At 42.6% G+C, this 14,446-nt stretch overlaps 1 protein-coding gene across 6 annotated transcripts; it reads left to right on the forward strand.

Annotated features, from left to right (window-relative positions):
• The first annotated feature begins 5,913 nt into the window (after nucleotides 1–5,913).
• LOC112216255 (POU domain, class 6, transcription factor 1) lies at nucleotides 5,914–14,082 on the forward strand. Of its 6 annotated transcripts, none has more exons than XM_042299556.1 (12): nucleotides 5,914–6,294; nucleotides 7,255–7,350; nucleotides 7,859–7,903; nucleotides 8,541–8,757; nucleotides 8,908–9,053; nucleotides 9,379–9,640; nucleotides 9,764–9,939; nucleotides 10,272–10,391; nucleotides 10,627–10,878; nucleotides 11,040–11,175; nucleotides 11,344–11,512; nucleotides 11,957–14,082. In XM_042299556.1, exons 2-12 carry the CDS (start codon nucleotides 7,297–7,299, stop codon nucleotides 12,303–12,305), a joined length of 1,926 nt encoding a protein of 641 aa, XP_042155490.1. In that variant the 5' UTR covers nucleotides 5,914–6,294; nucleotides 7,255–7,296; the 3' UTR covers nucleotides 12,306–14,082. The 6 variants fall into 6 exon arrangements, with proteins under 6 accessions (XP_042155490.1, XP_024231868.1, XP_024231866.1 ...); XM_024376100.2 differs by having other exon boundaries at nucleotides 9,767–10,041; XM_024376098.2 differs by having other exon boundaries at nucleotides 5,916–6,294; nucleotides 9,764–10,041.
• Nucleotides 14,083–14,446: the final 364 nt, after the last annotated feature.

The raw sequence follows: 14,446 nt of genomic DNA on the forward strand, positions 1-14,446 counted from the left end.
GGTAGTCTTGAGGCATGGTCCTAGGGCTCAGGTCTTCCGAGAGAGAGAGAGAGAAAGAAAGAGAGAATTAGAGAGAGCATACTTAAATTCACACTGAATATGACAGGAGAAGTACTTCAGATATAACAAACTGACCCTAACAAGCCCCCCGACACAAACTACTGCAGCATAAATACTGGAGGCTGAGACAGGAGGGGTCAGGAGACACTGTGGCCCCATCCGATGATACCCCTGGACAGGGCCAAACAGGAAGGATATAACCCCACCCACTTTGCCATAGCACAGCCCCCACACCACTAGAGGGATATCTTCAACCACCAATTTACCATCCTGAGACAAGGCTGAGTATAGCCCACAAAGATCTCCGCCACGGCACAACCCAAGGGTGGGCGCAGACCCAGACAGGAAGATCACGTCAGTGACTCAACGCACTCAAGTGACACACCCCTCCTAGGGACGGCATGAAAGAGCACCAGTGACTCAACCCCTGTAATAGGGTTAGAGGCAGAGAATCCCAGGGGAGAGAGGGGAACCGGCCAGGCAGAGACAGCAAGGGCGGTTCGTTGCTCCAGAGCTTTTCCGTTCACCTTCACACGCCAGACTACACTCAATCATATGACCCACTGAAGAGATGAGTCTTCAGTAAAGACTTAAAGGTTGAGACCGAGTCTGCGTCTCTCACATGGGTAGGCAGACCATTCCATAAAAATGGAGCTCTATAGGAGAAAGCCCTGCCTCCAGCTGTTTGCTTAGAAATTCTAGGGACAATTAGGAGGCCTGCGTCTTGTGACTGTAGCGTACGTGTAGGTATGTACGGCAGGACCAAATCGGAAAGATGGGTAGGAGCAAGCCCATGTAATGCTTTGTAGGTTAGCAGTAAAACCTTGAAATCAGCCCTTGCTTTAACAGGAAGCCAATGTAGGGAGGCTAGCACTGGGGTAATATGATAAAATTTTTGGTTCTAGTCAGGATTCTAGCAGCCGTATTTAGCACTAACTGAAGTTTATTTAGTGCTTTATCCGGGTAGCTGGAAAGTAGAGCATTGCAGTAGTCTAACCTAGAAGTAACAAAAGCATGGATACATTTTTCTGTATCATTTTTGGACAGAAAGTTTCTGATTTTTGCAAACGTAGATGGAAAAAAGCTGTCCTTGAAACAGTCTTGATATATTTGTCAAAAGAGAGATCAGGGTCCAGAGTAATGCTGAGGTCCTTCACAGTTTTATTTGAGACAACTGTACAGCCATCAAGATTAGTTGTCAGATTCAACAGAAGATCTCTTTGTTTCTTGGGACCTTGAACAAGCATCTCTGTTTTGTCCGAGTTTAAAAGTAGAACATTTTCAGCCATCCACTTCCTTATGTCTGAAACACAGGCTTCTAGTGCGGGCAATTTTGGGGCTTCACCATGTTTCATTGAAATGTACAGCTGTGTGTCATCCGCATAGCAGTGAAAGTTAACATAATGTTTTCGAATGACATCCCCAAGAGGTCAAATATATAGTGAAAACAATACTGGTCCTAAAACAGAACCTTGAGAAACACTGCAATGTGAGAGGACAAACCATTCACAGAGACAAACTGATATCTTTCCCGACAGATAAGATCTAAACCAGGCCAGAACTTGTCCGTGTAGACCAATTTGGGTTTCCAATCTCTCCAAAAGAATGTGGTGATCGATGGTATCAAAAGCAGCACTAAGGTCTAGGAGCACGAGGACAGATGCAGAGCCTCAGTCTGATGCCATTAAAAGGTAATTTACCACCTTCTCAGTGCTATGATGGGGTCTAAAACCAGTCTGAAGCATTTCGTATATATTGTTTCTCTTCAGGCAGGCAGTGAGTTGCGGCGCAACAGCTTTTTCAAAAATTTATGAGAGGAATGGAAGATTCGATATAGGCCGATAGTTTTTTATATTTTCTGGGTCAAGGTTTGGCTTTTTCAAGAGAGGCTTTATTACTGCCACTTTTAGTGAGTTTGGTACACATCCGGTGGATAGAGAGCCGTTTATTATGTTCAACATAGGTGGGCCAAGCATAGGAAGCAGCACTTTCAGTAGTTTAGTTGGAATAGGGTCCAGTATGCAGCTTGAAGGTTTAGAGGCCATGATTATTTTCATCATTGTGTCAAGAGATATAGTACTAAAACACTTGAGTGTGTCTCTTGATCCTAGGTCCTGGCAGAGTTGTGCAGACTCAGAACAACTGAGCTTTGGAGGAATATGCAGATTTAAAGAGGATACTGTAATTTGCTTTCTAATGATCATGATCTTTTCCTCAAAGAAGTTCATGAATTTATTACTGCTGAAGTGAAAGACATCCTCACTTGGGGAATGCTGCTTTTTAGTTAACTTTGTGACAGTATCAAAAATAAATTTAGGATTGTTCTTATTTTCCTCAATTAAGTTGGAAAAATAGGATGATCGAGCAACAGTGAGGGCTCTTCAATACTGCACGGTACTGTCTTTCCAAGCTAGTCGGAAGACTTATTTGTTGCGATTGCAAACGTAATAAAATGGTGGTCCGATAGTCCAGGATTTTGAGGAAAAACATTAAGATCCACAACATTTATTCCATGGGACAAAACTAGGTCCAGAGTATGACTGTGACAGTGAGTAGGTCCAGAGACATGTTGGACAAAACCCACTGAGTCGATGATGGCTCCGTAAGCCTTTTTGAGTGGGTCTGTGGACTTTTCCATGTGAATATTAAAATCACCAAAAACTAGAATATTTTCTGCTATGACTACAAGGTCCGATAGGAACTCAGTGAGGAGCGCTGTATATGGCCCAAGAGGCCTGGAAACAATATCTATAAAAAGTGATTGAGTAGGCTGCATAGATTTCATGACTAGAAGCTCAAAAGACGAAAACATCATTTATCGTAAATATTAGCGACACCTCCGCCTTTGCGGGATGCACAGGGGATATGGTCACTAGTGTAACCAGGAGGTGAGGCCTCATTTAACACAGTAAATTCATCAGGCTTAAGCCATGTTTCAGTCAGGGCAATCACATCAAGATTATGATCAGTGATTAGTTCATTGACTACAACTACCTTTGAAGTGAGGGATCTAACATTAAGTAGCCCTATTTTGAGAGGTGAGGTATCGCGATCTCTTTCAATAATGACAGGAATGGAGGAGGTCTTTATCCTAGTGTGATTGCCTAGGCGAACACTGCCATGTTTAGTTTTTCCCAACCTAGGTCGAAGCACAGACACGGTCTCAATGGGGATAGCTGAGCTGACTACACTGACTGTGCTAGTGGCAGACTCCACTAAGATGGCAGGCTGGCTAACAGCCTGCTGCCTGGCCTGCACCCTATCTCATTGTGGAGCTAGAGGAGTTAGAGCCCTGTCTATGTTGGTAGAAAAAGATGAGAGCACCCCTCCAGCTAGGATGGAGTCCGTCACTCCTCAGCCGGCCAGGCTTGGTCCTGTTTGTGGGTGAGTCCCAGACAGAGGGCCAATTATCTACAAATTCTATCTTTTGGGAGGGGCAGAAAACAGTTTTCAACCAGCGATTGAGTTGTGAGGCTGTAGAGCTCATCACTCCCCCTAACTGGGAGGGGGCCAGAGACAATTACTCTATGCCGACACATCTTTCTAGCTGATTTACACGCTAGGCGATCCACTCGTCCTCCGGGCCGTCCCGAGGCTGGTGTCGGCGTGCTGCTGGAGCCGCGCGTCAAGGGGGGTACTGTCACGACTTCCGCCGAAGTAGGTCCCTCTCCTTGTTCGTTCGGCGGTCGATGTCGCCGGTTTTCTAGCCGCCACCGATCCACTTTTCATTTTCCATTTGTTTTGTCTTCATTGTACACACCTGGTTTCTATTCCCATAATTATATGTTCCTTATTTAACACTCTGGTTCCCCCATGGTTTTGTGCGTGTTTGTTCGTTGTAAATTGGTCTGTATTTGTGAGCTTGATTATTTTCCTTCTTGGAATATTTGTTGTTTTGAGTAAAGTTACGTGAATTACTCATCTCTGTGTCCTGCGCCTGCTCCGCCTTACCTGCTACACCTAGACACCTTAAAATACAGTGCATTCGGAAAGTATTCAGACCTCCTTCCACAAGCTTCACACAATAAGTTGGGTGAATTTTGGCCTATTCCTCCTGACAGAGCTGGTGTAACTGATTCAGGTTTGTCGGCCTCCTTGCTCGCACACACTTTTTCAGTTCTGCAACATGATGCTGCCACCCCCGTGTTTCATTGTTGGGATGGTGTTCTTCAGTTTGCAAGCCTCCCCCTTTTTCCTCCAAACATAACGATGGTCATTATGGCCAAACAGTTCTATTTTTGTTTTATCAGATCAGAGGACATTTCTCCAAAAAGTACGATCTTTATCCCCATGTGCAGTTGTAAACAGTAGTATGACTTTTTTTATGGCGGTTTTGGAGCAGTGGCTTCTTCCTTGTTGAGCAGCCTTTCAGGTCATGTCGATATAGGACTTGATTGACTGTGGATATAGATACTTTTGTCCCTGTTTCTTCTGGCATCTTTGCAAAGTCCTTTGCTGTTGTTCTGGGATTGATTTACACTTTTCACACCAAAGTACATTCATCTTTAGGAGACAGAACGTGTCAACTTCCTGAGCGGTGTAACAGCTGTGTGGTCTCATGGTGTTTATACATGCGTACTATTGTTTGTACAGATGAACGTGGTACCTTTAGGAGTTTGGAAATATTTCTGAGGTCTTGGCTGATTTATTTGGATTTTCTGATGATGTCAAGCAAAGAGACACTGAGTTTTAAGGTAGGCCTTGAAATACATCCACAGGTACACCTCCAATTGACTCAAATGATGTCAATTAGCCTATCAGAAGCTTCTAAAGCCATGACATTATTTCCTGGAATTTTCCAAGCTGTTTAAAGGCACAGTCAACTTAAATCTGACTTTTCCCAATTTGAACATATTTTTTACAAATGTTAAACCTACAGTACCTTATACCTCCAGGTGTTTCTCCGTTTGTAACTCACCCACCAAAAATCTGCTGTTTTACATGTGTTATTTTTGCTGGTCTAATTCCTAAAATGGAAAAGCAGAAGAATCTGTGTGCTCTACAGTGATAATAGTTCACATGCTGCTGTTCGATATCGCAGGTTTGTGGCATCGATGAACAAATAATTAAATCTTTACTTCAAGGTCAGATGTTTATATGTGATGTATAAAAGGCATCTATGCATTGTTAACTATTTATTTTTCTTTGAATTGTTGGGGTATTGTTCAGGTATTTGACATAATTATTTTTTTTGTAAAAAAAAATTTACCCCCTTTTCTCCCCAATTTTGTTATATCCAATTGGTAGTTACAGTCTTGTCCCATCTCTGCAACTCCCACACGGACTCTGGACAGGCAAAGGTAGAGAGGCATGCAGCCTTCCGAAGCACGACCCTGTCAAGCTGCCCTGCTTCTTGACACACTGCTCTCTTAACCCGGAAGCCAGCCTCATCAAGGTGTTGGAGGAAACACCGTACAGCTGGTGACCAACGTCAGCGTGCATGAGCCTGGCCGCCACAAGGAGTCACTAGAGCCCGCCAAACCCTCCACTAACCCGGACGATGCTGGGCCAATTGTGCGCCGCCTCATGGGTCTCACGGTCGCGACCGGCTTCTACACAGCCCGGGATTGAGCCCGGATCTGTAGTGACGCCTCTAGACCGCTGTTCCACTCAGGAGGCTTGACGTGATTGATGGGTGTCTAGGTGCATTGTTGTCAAGTAAATATGCTTATTCATTCATGATTATGGATACATTCTGCAACGAGTTAGCTGGCTTTGAATCTGCAACAGAACATGTCAACAAGTTAGTTCTGAATTGCTTTAATACAGCAGTGCATTCGGACACCGTTAATTTAAATAGATTTCACCTCGATCATATACTGCATATAATTTTAAAGATGCACTGTCGCTTTAAGGCAGCCATGGCTCCTCTAGAGTCGAGGCCGACATTTTTCAATGCAAGATTTTCCTTGCATAAATTATGTTCATGACGTGGTGCTAAAGGCCACATTTTTAGTCATTTTGGTGGATTTTACAGCAGAAGTCGCTTTTAAGAGGCATATGGAGGAATATGTGGGTAATCTGAATTGCAGTACCAAATGACCGTCATTAAATATTGAGAAAGAAAGGATCCTCACGTTGCCAACCCTCCTTATCAATGCAAATATATCTTTTGTGTGCAGCCTTAGCGCCTGACTGGTGCTGTGAGATGCATTTTTAATTATGTGTGACTAACACAAACTGTGGAAAAGCTTTTTAAAAGGGGAGAACCACAGAAATAAGACATTTTTTACGGTAAGTTGTTTGCTAAGATAGCATGCGTAAGATTACCATTGGCTATATAGCGCGACGAAATGGCGAGAGGAAATGAGTTTTTTTCGTTAATATGCAATGCTCTTAATTAGCATAATTTATATATTTATGATAAATAGAGGGAAATACATCAAATGCAGTCCCCAAGCATGGAATTGCGGGTCTTTTTTTTTTGTCGCGCATATTTTATGGGTAACATCGTGTCCTCAAATAGGTTACACGGCGAGATTTATTGGGGCTAGATTAGGAGTGGCCAGAGTACGGGGATCAACACCTGCCGAAGTTTTGACAGATCTATAATTTCTGTGTTGTGGTGTGCTTCGCGCGACTGATCTTTTTGATATTACGTCAAAATATAAACATTTCGAATAGTCATTTGTCAGCTATAATCATTCTAGAATGCTAGATTTGTTGGGGACGTAGGCGGGCCTGTATTTTCTAGGCCGTTTATGATCAAGAAGCTGCCAATTCGTGGTGCATTATATGTTTAATTTGTCATGAAGACATAAATAAAGTAATACAGTCTATTATTATCACTGTGTGTGCACCCCAGTAGCCCCCAGTATACAAGTACACTGGACTAAATATCCTAGGTGTGACTTCTATTTATATTGCTGTCACTTATGTGGCATCATATGATTTGTTGTTCTTATACCCCTTAACTCCAGCTAGAAACCAAATTGTCACACTATTAGATAGGCCCATAAGACACTAATGTGGGAGTGCTTGACGGTTTGCTATTGAACAGTCATTCTTTACATAGCTATAATAATAATAATAGTTTCATCTAGAGTAGCACAAATGTCTCCAACCATTAGGCCTACTTCATAGATTTAATAGAAAAAATATCAGCACACCACATAGATGGGGATAAAACTATTCACATAGGCAAGCCTAATACCTGGTAGTTTTGATGGTACAGTATTATCTTTCCTTACTCAGAATGTCAAGACAATGACTGCTTGGTGGTGAGAGCACTAAACCATGGATCCTCAGGATCTCCCTGCTACTGATGCGCCCCTCACTGTCAATGAACAGGTACCACTAACTGCTTTGCAAACACTACATGATTTCACATCAGTTATACACCCCTGCCCAAATGTCCTAACTCTCTGTGTTGCCTCTGCTTCATAGTCCCGTGTCATAAGCTATTGCCACATCCATGTCACCGTGTATTTGGAATGATTAACCCCACACAATAATTTTGAGGTTGATATAGTAGCTAACCAAATGTCATCAATTAATACTGATTCGGTAACACTCCTAAGGTTTCTGCTATACTTTGTCATGCTTATTGATTCATTGTGTATGTCTACTCCATCTGTGTCCTTTGCACTCATAGTCAGCTAACTAAAGCAATGTCTTTTTTGAATTACGAGCGGGGCTCTCAGAAAGCATTGTTTGAGCTGCTTGTTGGCTGATCTTTGTTGTTTTGTTGTAGTCATGTTTTTTTCTCCCATTTGTGTGCATTGTGCCCTAACGTGTGTGCTTGGCCTCTCTGTTCTCCTTAGCCATTCACTGTCTGACTGCAGAAGTATTTTTTCAGCCATTAGGTTCCTGCACTTTGAAATACCCTGCCAAAGACAACCAGGTATGCATCCCTTCTTTCCTGCATTGCACTCTCTGTCTGCACCTTTCTCTCCAGCTCAGGTTTTCTCCCTGCCTCTCCTTCACATCTTTCATGGCTGGATCCACTCATACATCATGTGTTTGCTTTGTTATATTTACTAATGATATACAAATTGGATAATTAGGATATGGTACAGATAGGGACTAGCTGTCTGCCACTGTTGACAAGAACTATGACAGGTCATACTCCTATGGCATGGTTTGCTCATGTGTAAACTCATGTTCTGTTCCACGTGTAACCAATACACATGGTCCTCTACCTGAGTTGTCTCAATAGGTTGAGACTGAACGGTACTAAATTTAACTCAATACATCAGTGGAACGATACTGAGCCTAGTTAGATATTTATACCATATCATTGTATTATTACTACATGATTACCTCTCGGCCCTCTTCATGACTCGGAACAAAAACATCCACGCTGCTGAGAATAGATGATGAGTCATTTATTGTGTATAGTTGCGTGACTTCTATTCATAAAGCGTCTCAGGAGTGCATATCTAGGATCAGGTCCCTTCTGTCCATCTTATCCATTATGATCTGAGACACTTTATGAATGCGGACCCTGGTCTTGTGTTGTGTTCTCCAATGCTGTGCAGGTGATAGTGATGTCTGGTCATGAGACGATCCGAGTCCTGGAAGTGGAGGTAGATCAAGCCTCTCTTCCATCCTCAGTGCCTGATGGGAGGACTGATTCGGGGGGTGAAGATGGGGGTAATCAGGCCACGGAGGAACCTCAGGCAGGCATGCAGGACAGCCAGAGACCACCCCACAACGCTGGGGGAGTAGGTGAGCCCTTTGTAGGATACCGATATGGTAGGTTAGATTCCATGCAAAACAGATTATACTACATTTTGTTTACCGTTTCAGTGTAAAAATATTTCAGTTTTAAAAACAGAGTTTAAGAGTGAGGTGTGGTGTGTGCTGATGGTAGAATAGCAGTGTGTTCTCTCTTTGTGCTGTCAGTGCTGGAGGACCAGGTGGTGTCTGTGGAGTCTGCAGACTCTGGTGTCCAGACTCTAGCACAGACTGCAGTTCCCATCAGCGTCTCCCTGTCGCAGTCACAGACCACCATGCCCATCACTGTGCAGAGCTTGCAAGGCTGTCAACAGGTGAGAACAATTAAACAAAAAAAACTTTTCAACTACTTTTAGTGTAGTCATCGGTCATCCTGTTTATTTTTTCCCCCCACCTTCTTCTCCTTTTCCTCTCCCATGCATCACACTTTACTTGTCTGGATCTCACCTCTTCCTCCCTCATAACCCTCTTCCTACCATCTACCACCTCCTCCTTCTACCCCTCATCCTCCTCCTACCACCTCATACCCCTCCTTCCACCTCATATCCATCCTCCTCCCCCTGCTCCCACTCCTCCCACCTCACTCCTCTTCCCCCTTCTCCCACCTCTCGCCCCTCTTGATCCTCCCTCCTCTTGTAGGTTCTGACCCAGGAGGGTCTGGCCACTCTGATGACGGGGATGATGGCCCAGACAGGCTCCCTGGCCCAGCCCCTGCTCATCCCCATCAGCATGGCAGGGTCCATGGGGGGCCAAGGAGGCCTGGCTGTCCTCACCTTCCCCACCAGCAACGTAGCCACACTCCCTGGCATTTCAGGTGCCAGCCAGGCCGGAAGCCTCCTCAAACTACCCTTTGCTGGCTTGCAAGGCTTACAAGGATTGCAAGGCTTACAAGGGCTGCAAAGTAAGACATGGCTGAGATACACACCTCAGAATGCAAAGCATTAATCAACATTGAATCAACAGTCAAGATTTATTTGGCTACCACATGGAGCTTTACCTGTATGTTTGTTCTCTTCTTTCCCAGCAGCCACTGTGCTAAATTCTGTCCAGCCCCAGCAGACAGTCTTCCAGCCTCAGACAGCATCACTACAGCAGGTCCAGGCAGCTATGCAGCAGGCTCAGCAGACAGTCTTCCAGCCTCAGACAGCATCACTACAGCAGGTCCAGGCAGCTATGCAGCAGGCTCAGCAGAACTCACAGGTGACTGCAGCCCAACTAGGCCAGGCCATGCCAGCCGTCTCTCAGCCCAGCGTGTCTGTGGCAACACTCCAGTCTGCAGGCCTCTCCATCAATCCTGCCATTGTAAGAATGTGTTTCTCTATTGTTATTGTGATGTGTGTGCATTTGTTTTTCTTTCCTAGACGTGTGTGTTTGGAAAAGATAGTCAGCAAGCCATGTTTTTTACTTCAAAGTTTGGGCATGTCTGTGAATAACTTGAGCAAAGAACCTAATCCACATGAATATACTTTGTATTCAAAATGATCACATTATCGACAGTAGAATAATCTGGATGCCTCCGTTTCTTTCCCCAGATCAGTGCTGCGTCTTTAGGGGCTCAGCCTCAGTTCATCAGCGCCCTTACTTCCACTCCCATCTTCACCAGTGCCATGTCCGGAATCACCAGCCAGATCATCACCAACGCACAGGGACAGGTGTGCAAACATGCAAATATTTAACAAGCTCACTATTTAGTATGCACTAAATTAAGAATCACACTATTTTAACCAAGAGGTTTTAACTGTCTATTAAAGTTTTATAAAATATCTATAACTGATAATTAAGTTTATAAAGAACGTATAAACCCTGTTTAAACCCTTATGTCCTATAACTTGTTGTACAGTGTCACTGACAAATACATAACCTAATTCTCTTCAATGTGTCCTCCAGGTGATTGGAACCATCCCCCTGATGCTGAACCCTGCATCACTGACTGGAGGGGCTGCTACTCAGACTCTTAATCTCCAGGGCCTCCAGGGTCTGCAAGGCCTGCAGGTGCAGACAGTCCAGCCACAGCTGGTTCTGAACACCCAGGGCCAGATCATTGCCACCATAGGGAATGGACCTGCTACAGTCCCCACATCTGCAGCTGTAATACCTAAGCCTAGTGCTCCTGTGACATTCTCCAAGCCCAGCACTCAGGTACTGTAGGCCTTCTCCCTCCATTCATTTGTCCCTATGAGTGCTTTTGAGTGGTTATTTGAGTGGTTATATTTTGTGTGAACATTTGGTTAAACTGGAAATGGTTGGTCTTTGTTGGATGTAACCATTAACCCATTGCTGACATTGACATTTCCCCTCAGGCTCAGGTAACAACAGTTACACAGTCACCTGTGGTCATCGCCCCACAACCGTCTGCAATGAAGACAGTCACTCCAATCTCCTCCTCATTCCCTATAACCTGTGGAGACACACCCACTGTCAGCCAGCTCGTCAGCAGTGCGTAGTTTCACTTCTTAACTTTCCATTTATTTAACAAAGGAACATTGAGATTGAACATATTTTTCAAGCGAGCCCTGGCCAAGAAAGAGCACGTTCTCTCCAAACATTGATCTTGTTTTACAAGTAGTTTGATATTTATTCTTGTTTGTCTCTTCCCATCTTAAGAGCCACAGCAAGGGGGCACAGATGAGGAGGGCATTAATCTGGAAGAGATTCGAGAGTTTGCCAAGAACTTCAAGATCCGCCGGCTATCCCTGGGGCTGACGCAGACACAAGTGGGACAGGCTCTCACGGCTACAGAGGGTCCGGCCTACAGTCAGTCTGCTATCTGCAGGTAAACTCCTCTGACCTACTGGGTGGTGGCATCCCAGCACAGTAGATAGAATGGATTTCAGAAACCTATCAATATGATAAATAGTGTATGTTGGTATGCTATGGACAATGTAGTTCAAAGGCTACATTTTTAAAGTCTTCGTACTTGTAGGAAAACCTTAAGAAGAAATGTCTTCTTAATGTTTTCCTTAACTATAGACTTAAGAAGCAAGTTAATCAAAGTTGCTGTTCCTCTAAAAGGTTATTGCAAATGTTCTTGCTGTATTTCTTATGTTTCTCCTTAAGCAAAAAGTTAAGAAGAAATTAGATTCTTGAAAATAGTTAGAGACCAGATGAAATGGAGTTAGGTGTTATATTGAAGAGTAGATGTTGGGTACAATCTGGTTGATCAGCGGCTACTGTGTAATTAGTTTAAAAGTTGTTGCTCCTCTGTTGCCTCTTGCAGGTTTGAGAAGCTGGACATTACACCTAAGAGTGCTCAGAAGCTGAAGCCTGTGCTGGAGCGATGGCTGGCCGAAGCTGAGTTGTGGAATCAGAAGGGTCAGCAGAATCTAATGGAGTTTGTGGGTGGTGAGCCGTCCAAGAAACGAAAGCGTCGCACCAGCTTTACCCCGCAGGCTATCGAAGTGCTCAACACCTACTTTGAGAAGAATGCCCTGCCCACGGGCCAGGAGATTACGGAAATTGCTAAGGAGCTCAACTACGACCGTGAGGTTGTCCGCGTATGGTTCTGCAACAGGCGGCAGACACTGAAGAACACCAGCAAGATCAATGCGTTTCAGGTTCAGCTGTAAGCCTGTGCAGTAAGTAGGCGTGGACTAGTGGGGAAGTTGGCAGAACAGGATAATCAGCTAAAGAAGAACGTTTTGTAAAGACAGTAAAACAGAAAACCCTAGTAAGTTTCAAATTATATGGACTTTGGGAAGAAAATGAAAGACACTGAATGACTCTTGAACTGAGTCTTACTATATGGGACATAGAATATTCACTGATCTCCATATTGTTTGTGTGTGTGGGAGAGAGAGAAAAAGACATTGCATGTGAAACGTGATGGGGTTTAATGTTCACAAATCCTCTATCAGTTTGACAACCTCTTGTTTCATTTATTGTTATACCATGTTATTATGTGAAACAATGGATGAAATTTGATAAGTGGTTTTATACACTTACAAGAACGTTTTTGTGAATTGTGTGGCAAATGCCTCAAAAAATATTTGGTTACATTACATTGTTACAGTTGTACAATGTCAAATTGCTCCATTCAGATATTATGCTGGTGCCACCAAAATAGTTTTGGAATTTGTACCTCTTTATGAAGTCTGTGTGATTCTGTATGTGTAATGTGTGAATGTAGTCCTAATACTTTATGAAAGTATTCTGAGTCGGAAAAAGTTTACCATGGTAAAGGTTGTCATTTAGACGAGTTAATCTGTAAAAGCCACTTAAAAATCTATTGTTTTAAATAGTTAACAGATGACTTGGTCTATGAGCAGACAATACAGAGTGAAAAGAGTTGAAAACATCCCCTGTCTCAAATGAGTCAGGCGTCAGTGCTGTTTAATGTGTACTGTGTATTGAAAATACTTACATAACATAAACAAATCATCCAATTTAATCAAATTGATTGAATAAGACAACTTGACTATGTAAATTTAATTGATTCATATTGTACTTTTGATTCATAGAAAATACGGTTTCTCCACTGAAAGGAATGGTCAATTAGGGACAAACAAAATTTAAGGACTTTTCTTTAACCTTGTAATTCTTTGCACTTTAGTGACTTTAAAGTTATCTGTAGCAAATACCAACTGGTTACCCATCATATTTAAGTGGTCGATAAGTAAATGTTTTGAATGGCATACAGATTTCTAAATGTTTTAACGATCAATCTTCTGTGCGCCATGAGCATTAATTTTGTAAGGTGATATTTACTTTAGGCAGTGGTATTTCAAAGAAAGAGAATAAACTACAATACTTTATTCTGGCCCAACTGCATATAATTTGTCTGTCTGTGATATGCTATGCTGAGCAGTGTAAGAATTAATTTGTTCCTCATAATTGCCTTTTAAGATTGACAATGTGTTTTCAGAGAGAACGGAAATAACAGTTATATGAATCCTGTGTTATGTTAGTCATACACAACTGCCATTTCAGAGGTATAACCTACAACTTTTTTAAATGTTCACCAGTGAATTGTCTGTCTGAATCATTTTGAGATGACAAAATGCAAATGCAAATCGTAGGTGAACACATTTTAATAGTGTAGTTCTAAGAATTAAACTAATTCTACTAATAATTTTGTTCATGTTGGGCATATGAAAATGTGTGCAGTATAAAACCAGCGATACATCTGAATGACTGAATACAGCTGAATTAATGCACTGTTGGAGCTAGAAACACAAGCATTTCACTGCACCTGTGATAACATCTGCAAAATATGTGTACGTGACCAATTACATTACATTTTTATTTCAATTGAATCTGTGAAATCATTAAAGTGATTAAACTGTTGGATAATTTTGGATCATGGCATTCTCTGCCAAATATTAATAAATGCTTACTGAAAACCTCCCATGTGTTATTGTATTGTGTACCACTATGACTCTTGACTTAATTATGTCTTTGTTCTTATGTGATTTATATCAATCACTTGTCGCTTCTCTACAACATATGCCTTTGCATAAGCATTATGGTTCTAGCCAGGCTTCCAAAGATCTAAAATAACAAAAACTAGTCTGGTTAGAACACCATAGAATCCAGTAAATATTTGAAGTGAACATGTAAGAACACATGCTTTTTTGAATATATTCACTGATGAATCTAAGGACCATAAAATAGGGAGGACAGGTGTTACTGAGTACTTAGAGTTACTGAGTTTAAGGTGGCAGTGACAAATTGAGTTGAGTTGCTGGCCATAGTCTTGGCTGTAGAATGG

The sequence above is a fragment of the Oncorhynchus tshawytscha genome, linkage group LG16, assembly GCF_018296145.1.
Source record: "Oncorhynchus tshawytscha isolate Ot180627B linkage group LG16, Otsh_v2.0, whole genome shotgun sequence".
NCBI classification, from domain to species: domain Eukaryota; kingdom Metazoa; phylum Chordata; class Actinopteri; order Salmoniformes; family Salmonidae; genus Oncorhynchus; species Oncorhynchus tshawytscha.